Genomic DNA, 20,878 nt, shown 5'->3' with positions numbered 1-20,878 from the left:
CAGAGATCTGCTCATCTTGTGGCCGCCCAAGACACTGCTTCTGTCTGTAAGTTCCCTACTGAACTCAACTGACAGGCTGGCCTCATCAGCCTCATCCTCTGGTCTCCTGGCTTCTTCAGCCTTTGAAGGACATCTCCCTTACATGGCTTCACTTCAAAGTAGCGCTGTACTTCAGCTCCAAAGTAACAATGAAACAGAACTTCCCCTAAAGCACAATTCTTTGTCCCCTGAGCCCTGGAGTGGCAGGCTGCCCCATGTGCCCCATGACACCCACATAATCTTCCCCAAATCAGTACCCCACCCACCACACTCCCTCCAGCCGGTGTCTTATCAGAGAAGCGCCTGGCATGGAAGGACCACTCGGAGACATCAATACCTTGCTGAAGAGGATGTCGACAGGGAAGGTGCGACCAGGGATGTGGAAGATAGGAACATTCCCAAAAAAGGAGGCAAACTTCTCAGCATCCATAGTGGCTGAAGTGACAATGAGCTTGAGGTCTGAGCGCCGTGCCACGACCTGAGAGAGGAGGTCACTCAGAGACTCCATAGGTCTGGGACCCTTGGCTCCCACCCTGGTCTCACCACCATCACTCCCAAACAGAACAGAAGCCAAAGCTGAGGACTGGCTCATCAGACCCCTAACAGCCTGCAGCTGGTGTGGGGGAGCTGCACCAACGCCATGGCAGGACACCCAGCCGAGCCAGAACAGAGTGACCAACGACTTGGGTCTCGCCCCAAACCAGGGGGCCTCGGGGAAATCTAGTGTGTCACACACCTCCTGGGGTCCCCAAAATAGCCCTAGCCCTCCCAGGGCGCCTCAGTCTCCGACAGCTGCTGGAGTACTGGTCGAAGCTCGGACGGTGTGGATGGACCGAGCCCACAGCCCTCACCTCCCGGAGCAGGCCGAAGAGCACGTCGGTGTTGAGGGAGCGCTCATGGGCCTCGTCCATGATGATGGCGCTGTAGTGATCCAGGTCGGCTTCCCGGAGGGACTCCCGGAGGAGGATCCCGTCAGTCATGTATTTGATCAAGGTGTTTTCTGAAGTGCAGTCTTCAAAGCGGATGGCGTAACCCACCTGGAGGTCCAAGAAACAGCTCAGAAATTCCAACAAGCAGCTCAGCAAGATGAACCCATGCCAGGTGCAGACCTCAGCAAAGCGCACCCTTCAGCACAAACGGGTAGAAGCCATCAGGGAACAACATGGCTCAGCTCTCACACCCACTCACCTCCTCGCCAAGGTTTCCCCCCATCTCTTCGCTGACCCTCTTGGCCACTGACATGGCAGCCACACGCCGGGGCTGGGTGCACCCAATCATCCCATAGTCCGTGTAACCATCTTCGTGCAAGTACTGGGTCAGCTGAGTGGTCTTACCACTCCCTGTCTCCCCAACCACGATCACGATGCTATTGTCTCTACAAGGAAGAACAGGTGAAGGGCTAGTGAGCTCGAGCGAGAGGCGGCTGCCTGCTGCTGTCCCTGCGTCTAGCTAGCCAAGGAGCCCCTGCTCAGAGAGAAGGATTTCACTGGGGAAACAGCCTCTTACTGAAATATCACCCAAATGTCTGAATTCAGTGAGGTCGAAACAGCTGAGCTAAAACAAAATGACACCAGCTCGCTGCTCTATGTAGCGTAGCCCAGGGCAACCGAGTCAGAGAGGAAAACACATTTCCCTTCTCTATCAGGCACAACATACAAAAGAAACAGAGCGCCCTCGTCAACACAGGTGACCACACAGAGCCGATTCACCACCGGACTCCTGGGCCCCGGGGAAGAGACCTGATAATAGTGAGTAGCTCCTGCTGCACCGCGAAGATCGGCAGATACTGCCTCTGCTCCAGGATCGACTTCTTCTTTGCAAACTCGCTGCTGGCTTCGCTCTTTTTCTTCATGTGGTCGGCAAACTTCTGCTCCGTCCTGGGAACACATGGCAGCCTAAGCACCCTGCACGGTCTCTCACCTGTCCTTTCTGACTAGCTTCCTGCCCTTCTTCCTACATCCAGGAACAAAAGAGCTCTGACAAGAAACAATAAATCTTGAAGACACCAAAGTAACAGGGCACTCAGATTCTCTCAGCCTAAGGACTGGCACTGCCGGGTGAGAATCCATCATCCGCAACACACTCGACACCCCAGGGTCAAACAGAGCTGAATGTCAGCCAGAGGAGGTACCAATTACTCAGAGGGCAAATCCTCTGCTCTAAGTAGAGTCTGACCAGAAGAGCTACATCAATCACTTTGCAGGAAACACCCTCAGGTAATTCCGCACAACACTGAGGGCCAAATGGCCATGCAGGTCTCCTGAGCTCTGGCTGCAGGTACCCGGTGCATGTGTGCCTTCCTCCCTGCTCATGGCAGGCCCTGCGGCACAGTGTAAGGCTTTACTGTCCATGAGACCAGGCCCACTACATCTTTACCGGCAAACTCCTCTGACGGCACTCAGCATCGGATATGTGCGCATGTCCCCAGACTCAGAAGCACTGCGTAATTTTCCCGAGATGGCACAGTGACACGGTAATAGCTCAGGGTTAACGTCAGCCCACATCCCTCCCCATGCACCTGTCAACCTTCCTAGTTCTATTTAGACCTGGCTTCTCGTGGTCACCTATCAACACCTAAGGGATTAAATTAACTAGACTAACAAGGGCTGACCAACAGTGCTGACTTCTCACTGGGGACAGGAGTATAGACAACTATAAGCTCAGGTGACAGTTCAGTAGGACCAGAAAACATTCAAAGGATGAGAATCACAAGGGACATTTAAGACCAGTCACCTGTCGATGGGGAAATCCCAATAAGCAGTTACCCAACACCTGCTTAAATCTCTCTAGAAACGGAAACAGCACCGCTTGGTAAGATAGATAACCCTTTCTATTTTGCAGCTGCTCTTTAAAAGTAGTTCTCCCTTACTGAAGGGAACTGAAATCTAAGGGTGCAAAACCACCTTCCCGCACTGAACACTTGAAAGGCTAAGAGCCCAGGCTCTGAAATGAGACTGTCTGGGCTGATCCCAACTCACAGCCCAGGCTACCCCTCCTCGTAACACTGCCAGACAGAGGAGCTCCGCTGGTAGTGGCAGGGGTGGCAGCAAGAATGCTACCCAGGAGATGTTGAAGATCACAGCAGGGAAGATGGGGCCAGACAAGACCAGAAGATTCAAAGTGACAACAGTTTCTGATGCACAAACCCACAAGCCTCTGGGTTCCACAGCACAGGTGCCCACCTGTAGTCCACTTTCCCGTCTTCAGTCAGACCTTTATCTGGCTCCTCCTCTTTTTTGACACCCATTATGTCTCCCAGTTTGGTCCCAGCCAGTTCCCAGTGTTTGTGCTGAGCCTGAAAAACACCAGAAAGTGAGCCATCGCCATCCTGCGTTGTGACTGCAGACAATGGGTGCCAGCGGCTGTCTGGCAGGTGTAAATCCCCACGAGGTACCAGCGGCACGGAGTCTCCCATCCCAAGCCTCAAGGACCAGCCCCCAAACACTAGGCCCTGTGGTCCTCGTAACTAAGGACCTCATTGAGGATTGCAGCGCCCTTCTCCTGCGGCTGGTTCTTGCTCCCATGTGCCCTCTCACTTCAACAGAAATCTCCCGTGAGGTTTAAGGAGATTTTTAAAAAGAAGAGAAAAGAAACACACGCGCAGTCTTCCCAGGACCACTGACGAGAAACCCACCTTTTTGCGCTCCTTCTGCTCCCTGTGCTTCCGCACTGTCTGGCTGCCTTTTCGGGCAATAATGGCCAGGTCAGAAGTGGCGTCTTTGACAGGAATCACAGGCTCAGGCTGCAGAAACGGAAGATAAAGAAAGTCCCCGCCGATGACTCCTCAACAGGACCATCCATTTCATGACGGCTCTCGTGCATGAAAGGGCTCCTCCCCACACCTCTGCCCTCTTAACGTCTTTCTGCGCCTTCTCTCTGGTCACAGAGGACGCTCACCTGCTTAGTGAAGACGATGCGCCCATCCAGAAAGGGAGGCACCAGGTTGTGCACCATCAGATGCACCTTGGCCGCGTTATCCTCTTCAAAGTCCTCGTCCACCTCTAGCCGGTGGACCACCCCGCTGGTGAGCATGCGGTTAGTCTCCCAGCGCTCGTTATCCTGTGAGGACACAGTGGAGGCGGCACTCAGACTGCAATCAAAAGGTTGTCCTGAAAGCCCACACCTCAGATCCTGACAGAAGGGCTACAGGTGGCTGCAGAGGTCACAGGCCTTTTGAGCCTGCAGCCCCTCAGACAAAAGTGTTGCCGATCCCAAATCGACTGCAGCACTTTGTTCTAAGACACAGCACCTTACGACCAAGTCTGAACCTCTAGGTGGACACGTGAATGGAGACCCATTGTATCAGTTCCCATCCATAGCACCCCTCAAGGAAGGACTGCGTGAGCTGGGGTTTCCTTAAACTACTGCAAGGTTTGACACCCAGAGGAGTATCTGGGTCTGGTTCTCTCAGCAATGAGAGACCAGTTGTGCTGTCATCACGTGGACGTGGCCTGTGGCTCCTCCATATGCCCCCAATGCCAGCTCTGATTCTGGCCCTACCATTGTGAGCGGCCTTACCTCATTGATCTGTCTCCGCTGAGCCGAAATGCGCTTCTGCTTCTGTTTATGCAGGTGCTGCTCCCGCCGCTGCACATAGTCCTCAGAAGAGTAGGCCAGGGGGTTGTGGAACTCGTCGTAGCCCTCGTCCATCATGTACCAATCCCGGTCAGCTTGCTGCACAAGACAAGGCAATGAGAACGGGCCAGATCAGGCTGGGTGTGAGACAGAGCCAGAGCAGGAGGAGGTACCTGCTAAGAAGTCATTAGTATGAGGACCAGCAGTTAGTGTAATGACTATGTCGCTGGACTCCCACATAGTCGACTGCAGTTTGAGTCCCGGACCCGGTGGTTTAAACTCACGCCAGGTGCGTGTGCGTGTGTGCCCAAGATCCCGAGAGGAGAATGGAGAAGAAAGGATTGCGGCGTGGTCATCCACCCTGGGGGGTGATTTATCACTTTCTGTCTCTCTGTCTCTCTCTGTCTGTCTGGTGAGCGCACACGCCCTATAGCAAAAACCTCTCCAAAAAAAAAAAGAAGTCACTAGTATTTTGGAGCAACCCTCATGAGAGGGGCAGAGTGGCAGAGCCACCAGGAGGAGATCCACCGTGTGAGGCTTGATGCAGGATTTTATATGGCAGCCCATCATGGCAGCAGTTCTTACATTCACCACACGGTGGCACCAACACATAACGAGGAAGTGAGGTCAGCCCTTGTGCACCAAAGGGACGTCTCCGGGCGCAGCCCATGCCTCTGCAGAGACTCCAGGTCTTAGAGACTGAACAGGGTTCAGGGGCCCTGAGACTGACAAGATGAGAGTTAACCACTTCATCAGAGGCCAGCCCCACCAGAGGGTCCCTGGTGGCCATTGTGCCCTCACATCTTCCACCCACTCACTCACGATGGTCACCACCCCCTATCAGCCCCTCAAGCTGCAGCGTTTACCCTCTGGTCATCTTCCCACTGCTGCCGCTCCTCTTCTGTGTCAAATGAGATTCCTTCTTCACCGCCCTCACGCCTTCCTGAAGGAGACGGGTCAGAGGTCAATCCAAATGCCCCAGCTGATCCCCTGTGGTCACCAGACCCATGAAGCCACATCACTCTAGAAGTGCTGCTTCCATCGGCCTCACTAGGATGGGTGCTCTTGCTCTTCTGCATCCCACCCCCTCTTTGGAGACCTACCTCGGCCCCTGGACAGCCGTGGGGTGGACCCCAGGTGTCTTCGGTCGTCGGCCCACTCATTGTATTTGTAGGAGGGGGTTGGCAGAGGTGTGTCGTCTGAGTACTTGCTCCTCACAGATCTGGGAAACCATGGAAACAGCATCATGAAATACTCAATAAGCTGGGCCACTTCTCAACCACCAGATTCCTTTGCCACCACCCAGAGGCGCTGTGCTGTTCCCACCCAGAACATCACCTATCTCGATCGCGAGTGGACGGCCGATGGCTCCGCTCGGAATCCCGAGAGGAAGGTGTTGGGGAGGGCGATTCCCACTGTGAGCGCCTTGAGGAGCCATAGCCACTGTCCTCTTCCTCCCAGGTAGACCTCGAAGGGGTGGCTGCGTCTGGGGCCACAAGAGACACATCACACAAAGTATCTAACTTAACTAAGACATGGCTGTAGAATCGCTGGCCAAAATTCGATTTCTCAGATTCACTTATACTGTTTATGAACTTTGCACCTATTTGTAATGACCAAGATAGTTTTGATACTTTTTTAAAATATCTGATTTTTAATGGTCCAGTTTTCATCCCATGTTTACAATATTTTAAGGAATATTCCATTTATCTCTGCAAATACACCTCTCGTAAATATAAACAATTCTTTTTAATAATCCTCCTTCTGCCCTCAGCTCATTCTTCCTGCTACTTAGAAAACCACCCATTCAATAAACCAGCCTATCACCTTAAAGGAAATGCATTTTAACACACAGGTACAGGGCTGTGCCCACCTGACCAAGAACCAAGTTTACCAAAGGTTTATGTAGAATCGGGAATTCTGGCTCACTGCCTCAGCAAACCCACTGAGGATGAGAGTCACTCACTCTGCCTTTGATACATTTGACCCCTCACAAGCCACCACAGAACACAGCAAAGTCTACCTTTAGGCCGATGGCGTGGGCTCTCTGGCTCATTTCTTCTGCTGCTGCGCTCTGACCCTCCATCTCGCTCCGATCTGCTGCTGTGCCTACTTCTATCCCACTCGTCTGTGAAGAGTCACAAGCAGAACTTAAAATTATGTGCCCTGTCCTAACATACACCCAGCTTCACCCTAGAGAAAGGCCCAGCCTTCCCACTCACTCACAGGTGCGACCTGCCCTCCTCCTGACACTCACATGTCCCCAGTCTCTCAAGGGGAAACAAGTTACTAGCTAGAATGTTTCAAACTCATAATAACAGTTATTTTCCTGCAAGAATTCAAAAAAAAATAACCACAAGTCTACAATGAATAGTTTTTTAACAGTTACAGGCCTATAAGCTATAACACCTAAACTCTGAGCAAAGCCAGCACTGGACTTCATGTCTAGCTTTGCTCCACAGCACCATCCTTTCTCTATCGCCAATGCTACTGGAAACTCCGCTTTCTCATACATAACATTGCCTTTATCACCAATTTTCATAATAAAATGAGGACCACACGCTCTAGCAAAGCAGCTAGGTTACTAGCAACAGCTCTGTTGGTTTTTTTTTTTAGTTTTTGTCAGAGAGAGGGAAAGTGAGAAATCACCTCGGTTGGGGGGCGAGGGTAGAATGACCATGCTGTAATTCCTTCTCTTCCATTCCCTTTTCAGGATTTTGGGAATGCACGTGCACAGGCCTGATTTTCAGGCCACCAGGTCTAGGACTCAAACTGTGGTCAGCCATGTAGGGGTCCAAAGCCTTAGCCACCATGCCACCTGCTGGCCCCAACAGTTCTTTTCTTAAACTGCCTGCTATTCCCAGTCCCAATAGGGTCAAAACCAACCAGGCTGACATCGTGCAAATGGGGCTCCCCAATTAATGGCCATTATAGAAACACCTGCAACAGGAAAAAGGCTGCCATGTTTACTTGAATGCTAACAGGCACCAGGAACCATGCCAGGCAGTTTACCTCTGTCCCTCTTGCGGTCACAGTCTCGATCCCGTGATTTCTCCTTATTCCGATCCTTTTCTTCCCTGGACGAGGCATAGACACCATGTTCCCGCCGCTCCCGCTCTCTCTGCCGACTGCGTTCCCAGAACTCTTCACTCACACCACCAGGATGGGATGGAGTCTCTACCCGAGCAGATCGATAATGTCTGAAACAGGGAGGGCAACAGTTAAGGGCCTCCATAGGAGAAAACCTGGCCCCAAACCTTTGGCTGTGCCAAACAAGCCTTTTCTCCTTTATCTCCCTGGTACTGCAAGCTTACATATGGCAACAACTCAAGGCATTTATAACCACTATCATCTATTCATTAGCTGCCTTTGAATTTTCTCCATAAATTTGAAGAAAATACCGATTTGTACTTACCCTCGATATTAAAGAACCTTAATAAGATCATAAAGCTCTAAATGTCAAACACAATACTAAGAGAAAAATCTGGGGTGTTGGCGTCACCAGATGGCATGGCAATTATGTCGCTGGACTCCCACATGACCTACCGTGATTCAAGTTCCAGACCTGGTGGCTTGAAAATCATGACCACTGAGTGTGCATGCTTGCCCAAGATCCCAGGAGGAGAATGGAGGGAAAAGGATTGTAGCATGGCCACCACCCCCGCCCCCAATGGTGATTTCTCACTTTCCCTCTCAATGTCAAAGCCTCTGTCTCTCCCTGGCAAGCGTATACCCTAAGACAAAACCTCTACCGAAAAAAAAAAAAAGGATGTTATTTTCTGGCCTCCTTTGCATTCCCTTTGGGCCTACTGATTCTGAGGTCTTTACCTGTCTTTTCGGCTACTTCGACCGGCCTGGTCATTATCTTCCTCTTCAGTGTCCTTCTGGTCATCCTTGCTTTCTTCCCAATCCTTGTAGGAAGAGATTCTGGACTTCTTCTTGTCCTCACCATCATCCTTCTCCTCTCGCTCTCTCCGTTTCTGGGAAGCCAGCAAGTCTAGTCCCAGCAATGAAGGGCGGGGAGCAGGGGCCTTGAAAACATGCTGCTCACTGGCTGCACTTTTGGTCTTGCAAATAAGACCGCCAACTTGAGAGTCCAAATCAGTGCCTTCCAATCGATGGATCGAGGGATCCTCGCTGGTGTCTTCCATCAGATGCTCTGGGATTGCTCTGGAAGAAAGGCAAACCATTTGGTACTAGTCATGTAAAGAAAGACAAGAAGGGAGAAGGCCTGGCTCTTATCTCTCAGAACAACTGCAACCATGGGGTGGTTAATCCTCCCCACAAGACCAGGACTTCTTTTGCTACCCCTCACCAAGACCTTTCCATCAAGTCACTGACAATCTCAAATACTTTTCCATTCCCGCCCCTACGGACACTGAAATAGATACACAAAAGCACACCAACATCCAAGAGGGTAATCATCTAGGCAAGAACAGGCCTCACCAAGGGACAGTAAGTATAGTATCTATAATTGGAATACAAGTTAAAGATCACGCAAGTTGAGTCAGAAACCTCAGTCAGAAACGATATTCTTGGGGTCAGCCCTGGAGCCTAGTGTCCTAGTGCTGAGGAAGTCCTATGAGACATGGCTGACCAAAGTTGGAATCCTGGCCCAGGTGGAAAAAACATGCCAGGCACACATGTGTGCATGCCTAAAATTCCAACAAGATGGAGAAATGGAGAAGTGTTGTCGCGTGACCATGCCCATGGGAGGGGGAAGGGTGCTTACTTCCTCTCTCTGTCTCCCTCTCTGGTGAGGGCATCCACCCTCTGGAAATTAAAAAAGAAAAGGAAACAAAGTTCTTGCCATTTTCTATCTATAGAATGCTAAGCTTAATCTTTGGTTAGCCATAACGCTACATCTACAAAATGGAAATTGTTTTTGCGTTATCTAATCCATGGATTTACTGTGAGATTCAAACAAGAAAGTGGAAGTACTCTATGGCCACAAAGAGTTAAAGAAGCATAATTCTTTATTATTTTATCGCTATGCTCTATGTACAGGTAAATCCCTCAAAAATGCTGTACATGTGTTCTACCTTTCTCTCCCTTTAATTCATATACTCAGTATAAGGCTACTATTCATGTCATCCGTACTTCATGAACTTTTGGGGGACCAGTTGTGTTTTGTAGAAAAGCCATTACCTGGGACCAGCAGTTAGCGTAATGGCTATGTCGCTAGACTCCCACGTAGTTGACCGCGGTTCGCGTCCCGGACCCGGTGGCTTAAAACTCACACCGGGCACGTGTGCGTGCGTGCCCAAGATCCCGAGAGGAGAATGGAGGAGAAGGGATTGTGGCGTGGCCATCCCCCCTGGGGGGTGATTTCTCACTTTCTGTCTCTCTGTCTCTCTCTGTCTGGCGAGCACACACGCTCTACAGCAAAAACCTCTCAAAAAAAAAAAAAAGAAAGAAAAGAAAAGCCATTACCTGACAGCAGTTAAAATCAGTTTAGTAACAATCCATTTAGGAAATGGTATCATTAAAATGTATTTAAGTGACTATAAGACTTCTTGGTGCTCAGCTTGTAACAAACTCCTCTTCACCTCCCACTTACAGAAGACCCACTTATAAACTCATCTATTCTGGATGGTCTAGATAATTCACTTCATTTTAACTTACTAAAACCAAGGAACTATCCAGGGATGAGATACCACCAGAATCCCGATTTTTTTGCTAGATTCTAACTAACATGCCCAGTGCCATAGAGGAATATTTCCAAACACTGGCCACATACTATGGATGCAGAAACAAGAGTTACATTTTGAAATGCCACCAAGCAGAACAGAAAAGAGAAACCTGAATATTGGTGACATGTGAAGACACCCAGACAGGAAGGCAAAGATATAAAGTCTCTGCTCAGCAGTTGCCTGAACTAAAAAATAGATCCCTAAAATGCCATTTCATACAGGTGAGAGGGAATCTTGTATGTCTTGTCGCCTGCTGTAGCCCAGTGTCCAGCAGAATAAATATCTGATGAATAAATAAGTGAATGAATTTAAACTTACTAAGGGCAACATTTCCAGAGACAACAAGGGAAGATAACACATCAAGGGAAGATATCATAGACTTACCTTGTTGCTGAGAATAAGAAGCAGCTCAAGACTCTGGAGCACAAATGGTAAGTAAGCACAGGGGTACAGAGAAGAAAGAACCCGGATTTGCTCGTTCAACAATTATTCAGTGAGTTGCTCCCTGGGTAAGTCGGTGCTTGCAGCAATAGAGACAGAATAAAGAATAAAATGGAAAAAAAAAAATCTCCAACCAACTGGAGCAGACACTCTAGTAGGAGATCGCCCACCAGACAGCCTGGTAGACATACCACTATGATCCCGAGAGAAGAAGAAAACATCAGAAGCCCTCAGTGAGGCCACTCCAGCCAGCAAGATCTAACCAGAGCATGCAGAAAGGCCAGGGCAGGCAGAAAGGGCGTAGGATCTCTGAAGAAAGTAAGGCAAGTTAGCTGACAGCGACGAGAGAACTTCCCAAACCTTCCCTGCTTCCCTGGGGCAGGCAAACGATATCCACCTCCTGGGAGCTGCCATGATTGGCGAAGGGCAGGTCAGAAAGGAAGAAGGGATACTCACCTCACCACGCGCGACTCTTGAGACCCTTCTGTCCGGGCCCTGATTCCCCACCCCCGCCACTGCAGGTTCAGACAGCCTCAAAGAGCCAAACTCCGAACCTTGAAAGCGGCCATTGTTGTCCCATAATACTTTGCGCGGCCCCCTCTAGCCGTTCAAAAATACCATCGAGAGCAGCGCGGAAAACGCCATCTTCAGGATCCGAGTGTGAGGCCCAGCGCGACCAGGTTCTGAAGGCTAGAGTGTCCTCTTCTGGGGCTCTCGTCAGAGGCACTTCCGAGTCTCCTTGCAGCCAATCACGCTTAGCCTAAAAGGCGAGACTCCGCCTCCAGCCTAGGAGCGGGAGAGGAGGAAGGAAAGAAGTCGACCGTGCGTAATGAGGGAGGAAGTGACGTTGTGCTTCCGGTTGGACCCGGACCAAGTGAGTAGTGACCGGAGCCGTTTGTTTATTGGGCTGAGCGTGAGCGGCTGGCGACCACGCGTTGGTTTTCTGCGCCTGTGCTCGTTGCTTTTCGTCTCCTAACTCCAAGTGTTGCTAGGCAACAGCCCTCGGGGAAACTTTGAACCGAGACTGCCGCCTCCTCGGAGCTGAAGAAAGGAGCCGCCGCGTCTCGAGTCTTCCGAGAGAGGCCGGGGTTGCGAGCCCTGAGGTGGAAGGAAGGGAGATGACAGGACCAGTGGAGTGAGTACCTCGTTCCTCGCGGGCTGGGCCGGGGTGGCAGAGCCGCAGGCATCTTTAAAAACACGATCCCCTTTCCGGGCGTCCCGGTGGGAATAAAAGTCACCCGGCCGTTCTCACGCGGATACCCGCTGAAGAGGCTTGGAGTGAACATGTATACATAGGCCGTATAATTAGGTTTTGTACAAACGTGCTGTCAAACTTCATACACTATTATAACGGTTTCCTTTCAGGAGTTTTAGAAACACTTTAGGACTGTAACCAGTCCCTACTGACGGCCGTTTAGGTGGCTTCCAAGTTTTCACCGTTAGAAATGCGATGAGTGTATCCTTTGTTCATAAATCTTTGTGCGCGTGGCTAATTATTTACTAAATTCTCAGAAATGGGACTTTTGGTCAAAGACGAAAAGACTTACTTCTGAAAGGTTTTGTCTTTACATTCTAGGAGGGACTATGAAAACCTGCCACATCATTCATACTCTTGCCATCGTTGTGCACTCCTGTCTTGTTTAATTATTGCCAACTTAATGCTTTTTTTGGGGGGTGGGGGCGAGGCTTTTGCTATAGGCCGTGTGTGCTTGCCAGAGAGACAAAGCGAGAAATCCCCCCCCACCCCATGGCCACGCCGCAATCTCGTCTCCATTTTCCTCTTGGGATCTTGGGCACCCACGCACACGCGCGGGGCTACCAGGTCCGGGACTCGAACCACAGTTGACTACATGGGAGTCCAACAACGCAGCCATTATGCCAACTGTTGGTCCCATCTTAATGCATTTTTTAAACATAATCTTTTATTATAATTTGCTTTGCTTTGCTTTGCTTACCGGCACAGCTTAACTTTCCGGTATATTTACTGTCCATTTGTACCTCTTCTTTGGTAAAATCTGTTTGTGCTGGACATTTTTTTAGCGGTGGTTTCAGTTTCACTCCCCTCTTTCCAAGATTTGGAATGGTCCTGTTCCTGGCCTTCCTGCAGTTTGTTTTGATGGAATCCCTTCTGTCAGTCAGCATCCAAGTTTCAATTACAATCTGTTGCTGCAATAGTCTTATTTCACACATGAATTTCTGTTAATTTATATCTTTCAATTATAAAAATAAGAGCTTATGATAATACAAGTAACACTGCATTAGAAATGTAGTGACCTGGGCTGTCCCCATAGCACAATGGTTAAAGGGAACCAGATCCTAGATAGCCAACCATGGTTCAAATCCTGACCTCGGCAGCTTGAAAAAACATACTGGGAATGTCTGTGTGCCCAAAAATCCCAGTGTAATTAAGAAAGTGGAGAAGGAATTGTGGCATGACTGTGCCTTATCGGGAGGTGCTTTCTCCCTTTCTCTGTCTCCGGCAAGCACACACAGTGAACGGAAGAAAGAAATGTGATGGCCTAGATTCTAGTCCGTGTTCCTTTTTCTTTCTTTTTTTTTTGGAGAGGTTTTTGCTATAGGGCACGTGCGCTTGCCGGACAGACAGAGACAGACATAGAGACAGAAAGCGAGAAGTCACCCCCCAGAGGGGATGGTCACGCCGCAATCCCTTCTCCTCCATTCTCCTCTCAGGATCCTGGCTATGCACGCACACACGCCCAGCGTGAGTTTTAAGCCACCGGGTCCGGGACACGAACTGCGGTCGACTACGTGGGAGTCCAGCGACATAGCCATTACGCTAACTGCTGGTTCCCTAGTCCATGTTCTTATAGCTAGATGTGTTACTGTAAGCAAATTAGTTTGTAAAATGAGGGGTTTGGATTGGGCTGCCACATAGCCCCCTTTTTTTTTTTTTTTTTTTTTTTAGGTTTTTGCCATAGGGCATGTACACTCACTGGAGAGAGACAGTAAGAGAGAAAGTGAGAAATGACTCCCCAGGGGAGATGACCATACTGCAGTCCCTTCTTCACTTTCTCCCAGGGATTCTGGACATGCACGTGCACACACACACCTGTCTGCCAGGTCTAGGACTTAAACCACAGTCAGCCATGTGGGAGTCCAGTGCCTTAACCACCACACCTGCTGACCCCTACACACACTCTTAATTGATCTGTTTGCCATGTAATAAGGCACACTTACTAGTCTTTAAGGGGACCAGCAGTTGGCGTAACAGCTATGTCGCTGGACTCCTATATAGTCAACCGTGGTTCCAGTCCCGGATCCGGTGGCTTAAACTCATGCTGGGCACATGTGCATACGTGCCCAAGATCCCAAGAGGAGAATGGAGGAGAAGGGATTCCCCGCCCTGGGGGGTGATTTCTCATTTTCTGTCTCTCTGGCGAGCGCACACGCGCTATAGCAAAAACCTCTCAAAAAAAAAAAAAAGAAAGAAAGAAAGAAATCTTTAAGCCAGGATTCATTATGATGGAAAAGTTCATCAACAAAGGACTATTTATGGGCTAACAAGTGGTATAGAGGTTAAGGCAGCTGGAGCCCACTTGGCTGATTGTGTGGTTCAAGTCCTGGACCCACTGACTTGCAAAACATGCTGGGCACATGAATCTGTGTGCCCAAAATCCAGAGATGAGAATAGAGGAGAAGGGATTACAATGTGGCCGTCCCCCCGGGAGGTGATTTCTTTCCCTCTCTCCCCCATTTCCAGTGAGCATACACATGCCCTATAGCCATAAACTAAAGTGAATGAATGCCTATTTAAAAAGAATGGTACATAGATGAAATAGTATGCCACTGTAACAGGAACATGGAAGATTTTGCAGAACACTGATACATAAAATAGGCTGTGTTTTGAGTAAAAGGAGGAGAAAACATAGGGATATATATTCGTGTGCATAACAAAATTCTAAAGATAGTAACAAAACCTGGTGTGGGGAGGTGGAAGGGAATGAGGCTAAAGAGGAAGAACAGGGAAAGGGGAACGTTCTATATTGACATATGCCATGTGAGTACATTACCTACTCTAAATATTAACTTTTTAAAAGTAGGGCTTATGGGGTCCAGCAGGTGGTGTGGTGATTAGGGCACTGGACTCCCCCATAGCTGATTTTGGTTCAAGTCCCGGACCTGGAAGCTTGCTTTCTCATTTTCCCTCTCTCTGTCTCTATCTGATCAAAATAAAAGGTAATAATAATAAAATTAAATAATTCTTTTAAAAATTAAAAACTACAGGACTTATGCGCTATATCTAAATGTTTTTAAGCTTTGCCATTTGATTTCAGAATTGACAGTGAAGATTGATATTTGGATTATTTCAACATGAGCTTCCTGTTGCCCAAGCTAACTAGCAAAAAAGAAGTAGACCAAGCAATAAAAAGTACTGCAGAGAAGGTGTTGGTTCTCCGGTTTGGGAGAGATGAAGATCCTGTCTGTCTGCAGCTAGATGATATTGTAAGTGAATTTTTTAAATAAATGGTTCATTAACAGTATATTTGGGGCCAGTGGGTGGCATGGTGTTTAAGGCACTGGACTCCCACATGGCTAATGCAGTTCAAGTCTCACACCTGGAGGTTTGCTTTCTTACTCTCCCCACTCCTCCCTCCCTCCCTCTCTCTCTCTCTCTGGTAAATTTGAAAAATAATAGTAATAATAAGTAAAACTGAATAATTAATGTTTTTAAAAATCTGTATATTCTCATTTCAACATCCGTGAAGTACATGAGAATTATATAGCTCATAGGTCATTAGCACACTTACAGTAAGGGCTGATCATAGGCCTGCCCTGAGCCAAACCCCCCAAATCTGTGATTATGCCACTTGTGTCCTGGGTGTCCTTCATTAGCATCTGTCAAGGCAGCGAAAGGGGAAATAGTCAACCATGGACTTTACCTTGCTCACTGCTCACAACAGTGGGATAATAGCAGCCCCATTTCCTAGTGGGGACAGTGAATGCGAGGGCAGTCACGTCCTCCCTAAAGGCACAGAACCCCTACATTGCAGAGCTGGTGGTTGTACTTGGTGTCCTCTAGCTTCAAACACTCTTTTCTAGTGTGCTGACTTCAGTATGTGCGTGATGATAACCTTAGGACAGAGTAGATGGATTCTTGTCTTTGTTTATTATTATAGAGGAGACTAACCCAGGGCTAGGACCTCTTCCTACCACTGTTATTGCTGCTGTCTGCTGTGGAAATCAAGTGTAAGAATCCTTGTTACTGTGGTTAAAAATGAGTGTGATGATAGGGCCGGCAGGTGGCATGGTAGTTGAGGAGCTAGACTCCCACATGGCCAACCATGGTTTGAGTCCTGGACCTGGTGGCTTGCTTTCTCATTTTCCCTTTCTCTCTCTTTGGTCAAATTAAAAATAATAATAACAACAAATGGAATTAAACAAATAAATAATTCTTTTTAAAAAATGAGGAGAGAAAGAACCAGAGAATTCTATCTTAGCTGTAGGGAGGAGGAAATACTATAGAGGTCAAGAGAAGAGATTCTGAAGCCAAAGCTACTGAAGTGCAAATCCCACCCCTACTGCTTGCTAGCTGTGTGAAATGGGGCAAGTTATTTTACCTCTCTCTGCCTCAGTTTCCTCATCTATAAAGTGGGTACCCTAATAGCATGTACCTCATCACTTAGGACAATCAACACATAGTGTCAGACAAGTGTTTGCTGTTATCATTTCTGGGAAGAAAAAGATTTTGGAGAATTTCAGTATCTACATTATGTATTTCTGAATTGTTTCATTTTATGTGACCTTAGATTCCTTTTATAAAACTAATCAAAGATAGAAAATATAGTTACAGAAAATAAAGTTGCAACATTTACCCAGGGCCCCATTGTAACCCTGTCAATAGTGATTTAGAGTCTGAATGAAAAGATTACCTGTGTCTCATGTGGAACCCAAATGGACTAGATTTTTAGCCCAAGAATTTTTTTTTTTTTTTTTAATAAAATACTTCACTGGGGACAGCAGGTGGCATAGTGGATAGATCTCACATGGCCAACTATGTGGTTGGAGTCCTGGACCTGGGGGCTTGAAAAACACAATAGGTGCATATCCATAAATGCCCAAAATCCTGAGAGGAGAATGGAGAAAGGATTGCAGCATTGCCATCTTCCCTGGGAGGGGGACAATCCTCACTTACTCTTTCTCTCCATCTCTGTCTCCAGCAAATGTGCACTCCCTATAGCAAAGTTTTTAATTAATTAATTAATTTTTAAAAGACTTTTCTAAATTAAAAAAAGCTTTATTATGGTGAAAAGTTTCACAGAAGAAACATTAACACTTTCTCATATTGTAACCTACCTCTCTCTTGTCATTTGCAGCTTTCTAAGACATCTTCTGATTTAAGTAAAATGGCTGCTATCTACCTGGTAGATGTGGACAAAACTCCAGTGTATACACAGTATTTTGACATCAGCTATATTCCATCTACTGTATTTTTCTTCAATGGGCAGCATATGAAAGTGGATTATGGGTAAGTTAGGTTGACTTGAAGGCATTAGGATCATGAGAGTTTCCTTTAAGCAGTTTCAGTAGCTCATTCATTTGCACATGGTATTAGCTCTGTGGATCTTGTGTTGGTACTGTTCCCACAACGGTGCACTTTGTGATTTTTTTATGCACAACTTTGTCATAAAATAAAAGTGTTTCAGACCCAGGGTGGTGATATGTGCTGCTGAGGCACTGTGTTCTGCAAACCAAGACCACATGGGAGGCCCAGATGGAATTCCTGGTCCAACCTCAGGGCCAAGCACAATGCCCTGCACCTGTAATCTCAGCAACTCGGGAGGCTGAGGCAAGAGGGTCATGAGCTCAAGGCTGGCCTGAGCAACATAGTGAAATATTCCCTTAAAAAAAAAAAAAAAAAAAGGACCAGCAGATGGTGTAATGCCCTATAGCAAAACTCTCTTTTAAAAAAAATTGAATGTTTCTGGTATGATTGGCAATTTTTCATTTCTAAGTATGAAAGAATGGCAGTTTGTGAAGTACTCACCATCCTTAATCTAGAGATTGTGGAACAGCCATTTCTTTTTTTTTTTCTTTTTTTAGAGAGAGAGAATTTTGCTATAGGGCATGTGTACTTGCCAGAAAGATGGGGAATGGCCACACCGTGTCTCTTCTCGTCCATCCCCCTCTCAGGATTTCAGGCATGTACACACGCACCCAGCATGAGTTTAAAGCCACTGGGTTCAGGACATGAAATGCTGTCACCCCTTTTGTGGGAGTCCAGCACCTTTACTGCTGCACCACCTGCTGACCCCAGAACAGCCATATTACCTAAATATAGAACTCAGCAAGTTTCCCAAGAATTTTATTTAAAACAAAATATGGGGCCAGCAGGTGGCATGGTGGTTAAGGCATTCAATTCCCACATGGTTAATCACAACTTCAGTCCTGGACCCATCAATTTGAAAATCACTCCATTCACATGCGCACACATGCCCACAATCCCAAGAGTAAAATGCAAGAGAAGGGATTACAGTTGGCCATCCCTTCTAGGGGGTGATTTCTCACTTTACCTCTCTCCAGCAAGTGCACACACCCTATGACAAAAACCTTAAAAAAGAAAAAAATTAAATGGTGGTTCTTAAACTTTTAGGTCTGATAGCATTTATAAAAGAGGCATTCCTCCAACAAACTAAGATGTGCTTCTCTCTTACCAATTTTCCTATCTTCTACCACTCAGAAAATTTTGAAGTCATTCTTCAGCAAAGCCTGTTAAGAATAAGTCTCACAGGGAACCAGCAGTTAGCGTAATGGCTATGTCGCTGGACTCCCACGTAGTCGACCGCGGTTTGCGTCTCGGACCCAGTGGCTTAAATCTCATGCCGGGCGCGTGTGCGTGCGTGCCCAAGATCCCGAGAGGAGAATGGAGGAGAAGGGATTGCAGCGTGACCATCCGCCCTGGGGGGTGATTTCTCGCTTTCTGTCTCTATGTCTCTGTCTGTCTGGCGAGCGCACGCGCCCTATAGCGAAAACCTCTCCAAAAAAAAAAGAATAAGTCTCACAAAGTGTTCTTTAATACCTCCATCCAGTTAGTACCACAGCACTTAATATCTACTACTGAATGTATTCATAATTCTTAATAGTTGAGCTGTCCACTTGTCTAGATCTGGGTACCTGCTTTGTTATTAACTAAGTGACAGTATCTAAATGTCAGTTGAAAATGTGTTAACTTTCAGTTTTAAAGTGTTTCAAAGGTTATTCCACTGGAACAAAGTTGATAAAAGCATTAATTTGGTACATCTTTTTAGAAGTCAGTTTAGGACACTGTATCAAACACCTCAAAAGTGTTTAAACTTTTTAACCCAATAATTGCATTTCTAGGAATTTAGTATGATGTTATAGATGCATATTTAATGACTTTGAAGGAAACATGTTAGTTGAGGAAAAGCATATCACTGAATAGTTGATATGATATACTTTATTCTGAAAAAAAAATACACATACATATATGCACATGTATACTCACATACAACAAAAGATTGGAAGGACCCTTCATACATGAAAAGGTGACCTCTGGCCTCACTGGTGACTAGTTTTTTTCTAAAAAAAAAAAATCTTTGCAATAAACATACCTGATGTTTGAAATATTTTTATTAAAAAAAAAAATTGAGGGGACCAGCAGTTAGCGTAATGGCTATTGTCGCTGGACTCCCACGTAGTCGACCGCGGTTCGCGTCCTGGACCCGGTGGCTTAAAACACGCCGGGCACCTGTGCGTGCGTGTCCAAGATCCCGAGAGGGAAGAGAGTGCGGCGTGGCCACCCCCCCCTGGGGGGTGTGTTCTCGCGTTCTCTCTCTCTCTCTCTCTCTCTCTCTCTCTCTGTCTGGCAAGTGCATTCGCCCTATAGCAAAAACCTCTCCAAAAAAAAAAAATTTTTTTTTTAACACCTACCACTCAAAAGTATGAGCAGCTAGAATTCAGAGACCTTGTCTATTTAATAGCCTAACCAAAAACAACAAACATACCAGCTATGCTTACTGTACCCCTTAGGGAATTCTACTTGGTACTGATATGAGAGGTAATAGATGTGAAGAATAGGTAGAATCTATTAATAGATTTTGAAATAATAGATTTGAAACAGAATCTATTCACTTAGCAGGGCTTTCATGCTAGTGGCCTATAGTACTGATTTTAGTCATATACCAGGGTGCACATAATCAGAAGAAAAAACAATACTGGGCTTGATAGCTAAAGTTACCTTGACAAGAAGGAAGCAACCGATCTGCTGTTCATTTCGTTTACCCTGGACGTCTTCAGCAAGTAATTATAAAATTCTGAGAGCAGCTGTTTTTCTTCTATGCTATCTAGATCTCCAGATCACACCAAGTTTGTGGGAAGTTTCAAAACCAAACAAGACTTCATAGATTTGATTGAAGTGATCTATCGAGGAGCAATGAGGGGGAAACTTATTGTCCAAAGTCCTATTGATCCCAAGAATGTTCCCAAATATGACCTTCTCTATCAAGACATTTAGCACAGTCACTGCTACTAAAGATGAAGAGCAAGCACATCTCGGAACAGTACAGGAGTGCAGCTCTGCTGTTTTCTGGAGTCTTTCAAAAACATGTTCCATGTCTCAATGGAAGAGATTGGAGTTGTGTGGAAAATGTCCGGCCCATGAGTAGGAGACCAGGCTGGTACTCATCTGATCTGTGCTGCTCAGGTATCTACTCTGCAACCTCAGAGTAGTCAAATCCAGTTTCCCAGGATGATTTTTTTTTTTTACTTCTCTTTACAGCGTGCTTTCCTATATCCCTTAAGATAACACAGAATCCTCCTAAACATTGGCTAACACAATTTGATTTAACCATTTTTATTTGTGGATGTGCGTACACGCTCACACACACACACACACACACCCTCGCCCATTCTTCCACACATATCCCTCATGCTCGCCTATCTCTAGTCCTTACTGTCCAGTTTCTCTTGGGATAATCAACTTTCTACAGGTAGCAGGCAGATTTGTTTTTTTTTTTAGAGACTTTCTGACTCAGGCTTTTTTTTTTTGGAGAGATTTTCACTGTAGGGCGCGTGCGCTCGCCAGACAGACAGAGAGAGACAGAGACAGAAAGCGAGAAATCACCCCCCAGGGGGGATGGTCACGCCGCAAT

The 20,878-nt window shown here is 47.1% G+C and overlaps 2 protein-coding genes across 2 annotated transcripts in view; one reads left to right on the top strand and one right to left on the bottom strand.

The window, feature by feature from the left end:
* Positions 1 to 11,484, bottom strand: part of DHX38 (DEAH-box helicase 38) — a 20,563-nt gene extending 9,079 nt beyond the window's left edge. The window contains exons 1-15 of the mRNA XM_006152682.3: positions 11,205 to 11,484; positions 8,443 to 8,784; positions 7,627 to 7,814; positions 6,638 to 6,742; positions 5,953 to 6,100; positions 5,718 to 5,836; positions 5,481 to 5,557; positions 4,558 to 4,713; positions 3,937 to 4,098; positions 3,674 to 3,781; positions 3,222 to 3,334; positions 1,779 to 1,916; positions 1,228 to 1,414; positions 891 to 1,076; positions 377 to 517 (exon numbers count right to left, since the gene is read on the bottom strand). Coding sequence (XP_006152744.1) covers positions 377 to 517; positions 891 to 1,076; positions 1,228 to 1,414; positions 1,779 to 1,916; positions 3,222 to 3,334; positions 3,674 to 3,781; positions 3,937 to 4,098; positions 4,558 to 4,713; positions 5,481 to 5,557; positions 5,718 to 5,836; positions 5,953 to 6,100; positions 6,638 to 6,742; positions 7,627 to 7,814; positions 8,443 to 8,765 — 2,151 coding nt within the window. The 5' untranslated portion in view covers positions 8,766 to 8,784; positions 11,205 to 11,484. The remainder of the gene's footprint in view (positions 1 to 376; positions 518 to 890; positions 1,077 to 1,227; positions 1,415 to 1,778; positions 1,917 to 3,221; positions 3,335 to 3,673; positions 3,782 to 3,936; positions 4,099 to 4,557; positions 4,714 to 5,480; positions 5,558 to 5,717; positions 5,837 to 5,952; positions 6,101 to 6,637; positions 6,743 to 7,626; positions 7,815 to 8,442; positions 8,785 to 11,204) is intronic.
* Positions 11,485 to 11,594: 110 nt separating this feature from the next.
* TXNL4B (thioredoxin like 4B) lies at positions 11,595 to 20,402 on the top strand. Its single transcript, XM_014589443.2, has 4 exons — positions 11,595 to 11,883; positions 15,044 to 15,212; positions 17,084 to 17,235; positions 20,076 to 20,402. Exons 2-4 carry the CDS (start codon positions 15,081 to 15,083, stop codon positions 20,239 to 20,241), a joined length of 450 nt encoding a protein of 149 aa, XP_014444929.1. The 5' UTR covers positions 11,595 to 11,883; positions 15,044 to 15,080; the 3' UTR covers positions 20,242 to 20,402.
* Positions 20,403 to 20,878: the final 476 nt, after the last annotated feature.

The sequence above is a fragment of the Tupaia chinensis genome, unplaced genomic scaffold, assembly GCF_000334495.1.
Source record: "Tupaia chinensis unplaced genomic scaffold, TupChi_1.0 Scaffold000355_1, whole genome shotgun sequence".
Taxonomy (NCBI): Eukaryota; Metazoa; Chordata; class Mammalia; order Scandentia; family Tupaiidae; genus Tupaia; species Tupaia belangeri.
The sequence above is the reverse complement of the archived record's forward strand: the minus strand, read 5'-3'. Positions and strand labels throughout refer to the sequence as shown.

Bases quoted from the DNA above. Each gene is read 5' to 3' on its own strand.
- TXNL4B (XM_014589443.2), top strand. From the start codon at position 15,081: ATGAGCTTCCTGTTGCCCAAGCTAACTAGCAAAAAAGAAGTAGACCAA. The intron at 15,213-17,083 runs GTAAGTGAATTT...TGTCATTTGCAG, and splicing joins GTCTGCAGCTAGATGATATT to CTTTCTAAGACATCTTCTGA. The intron at 17,236-20,075 runs GTAAGTTAGGTT...TATGCTATCTAG, and splicing joins CATATGAAAGTGGATTATGG to ATCTCCAGATCACACCAAGT.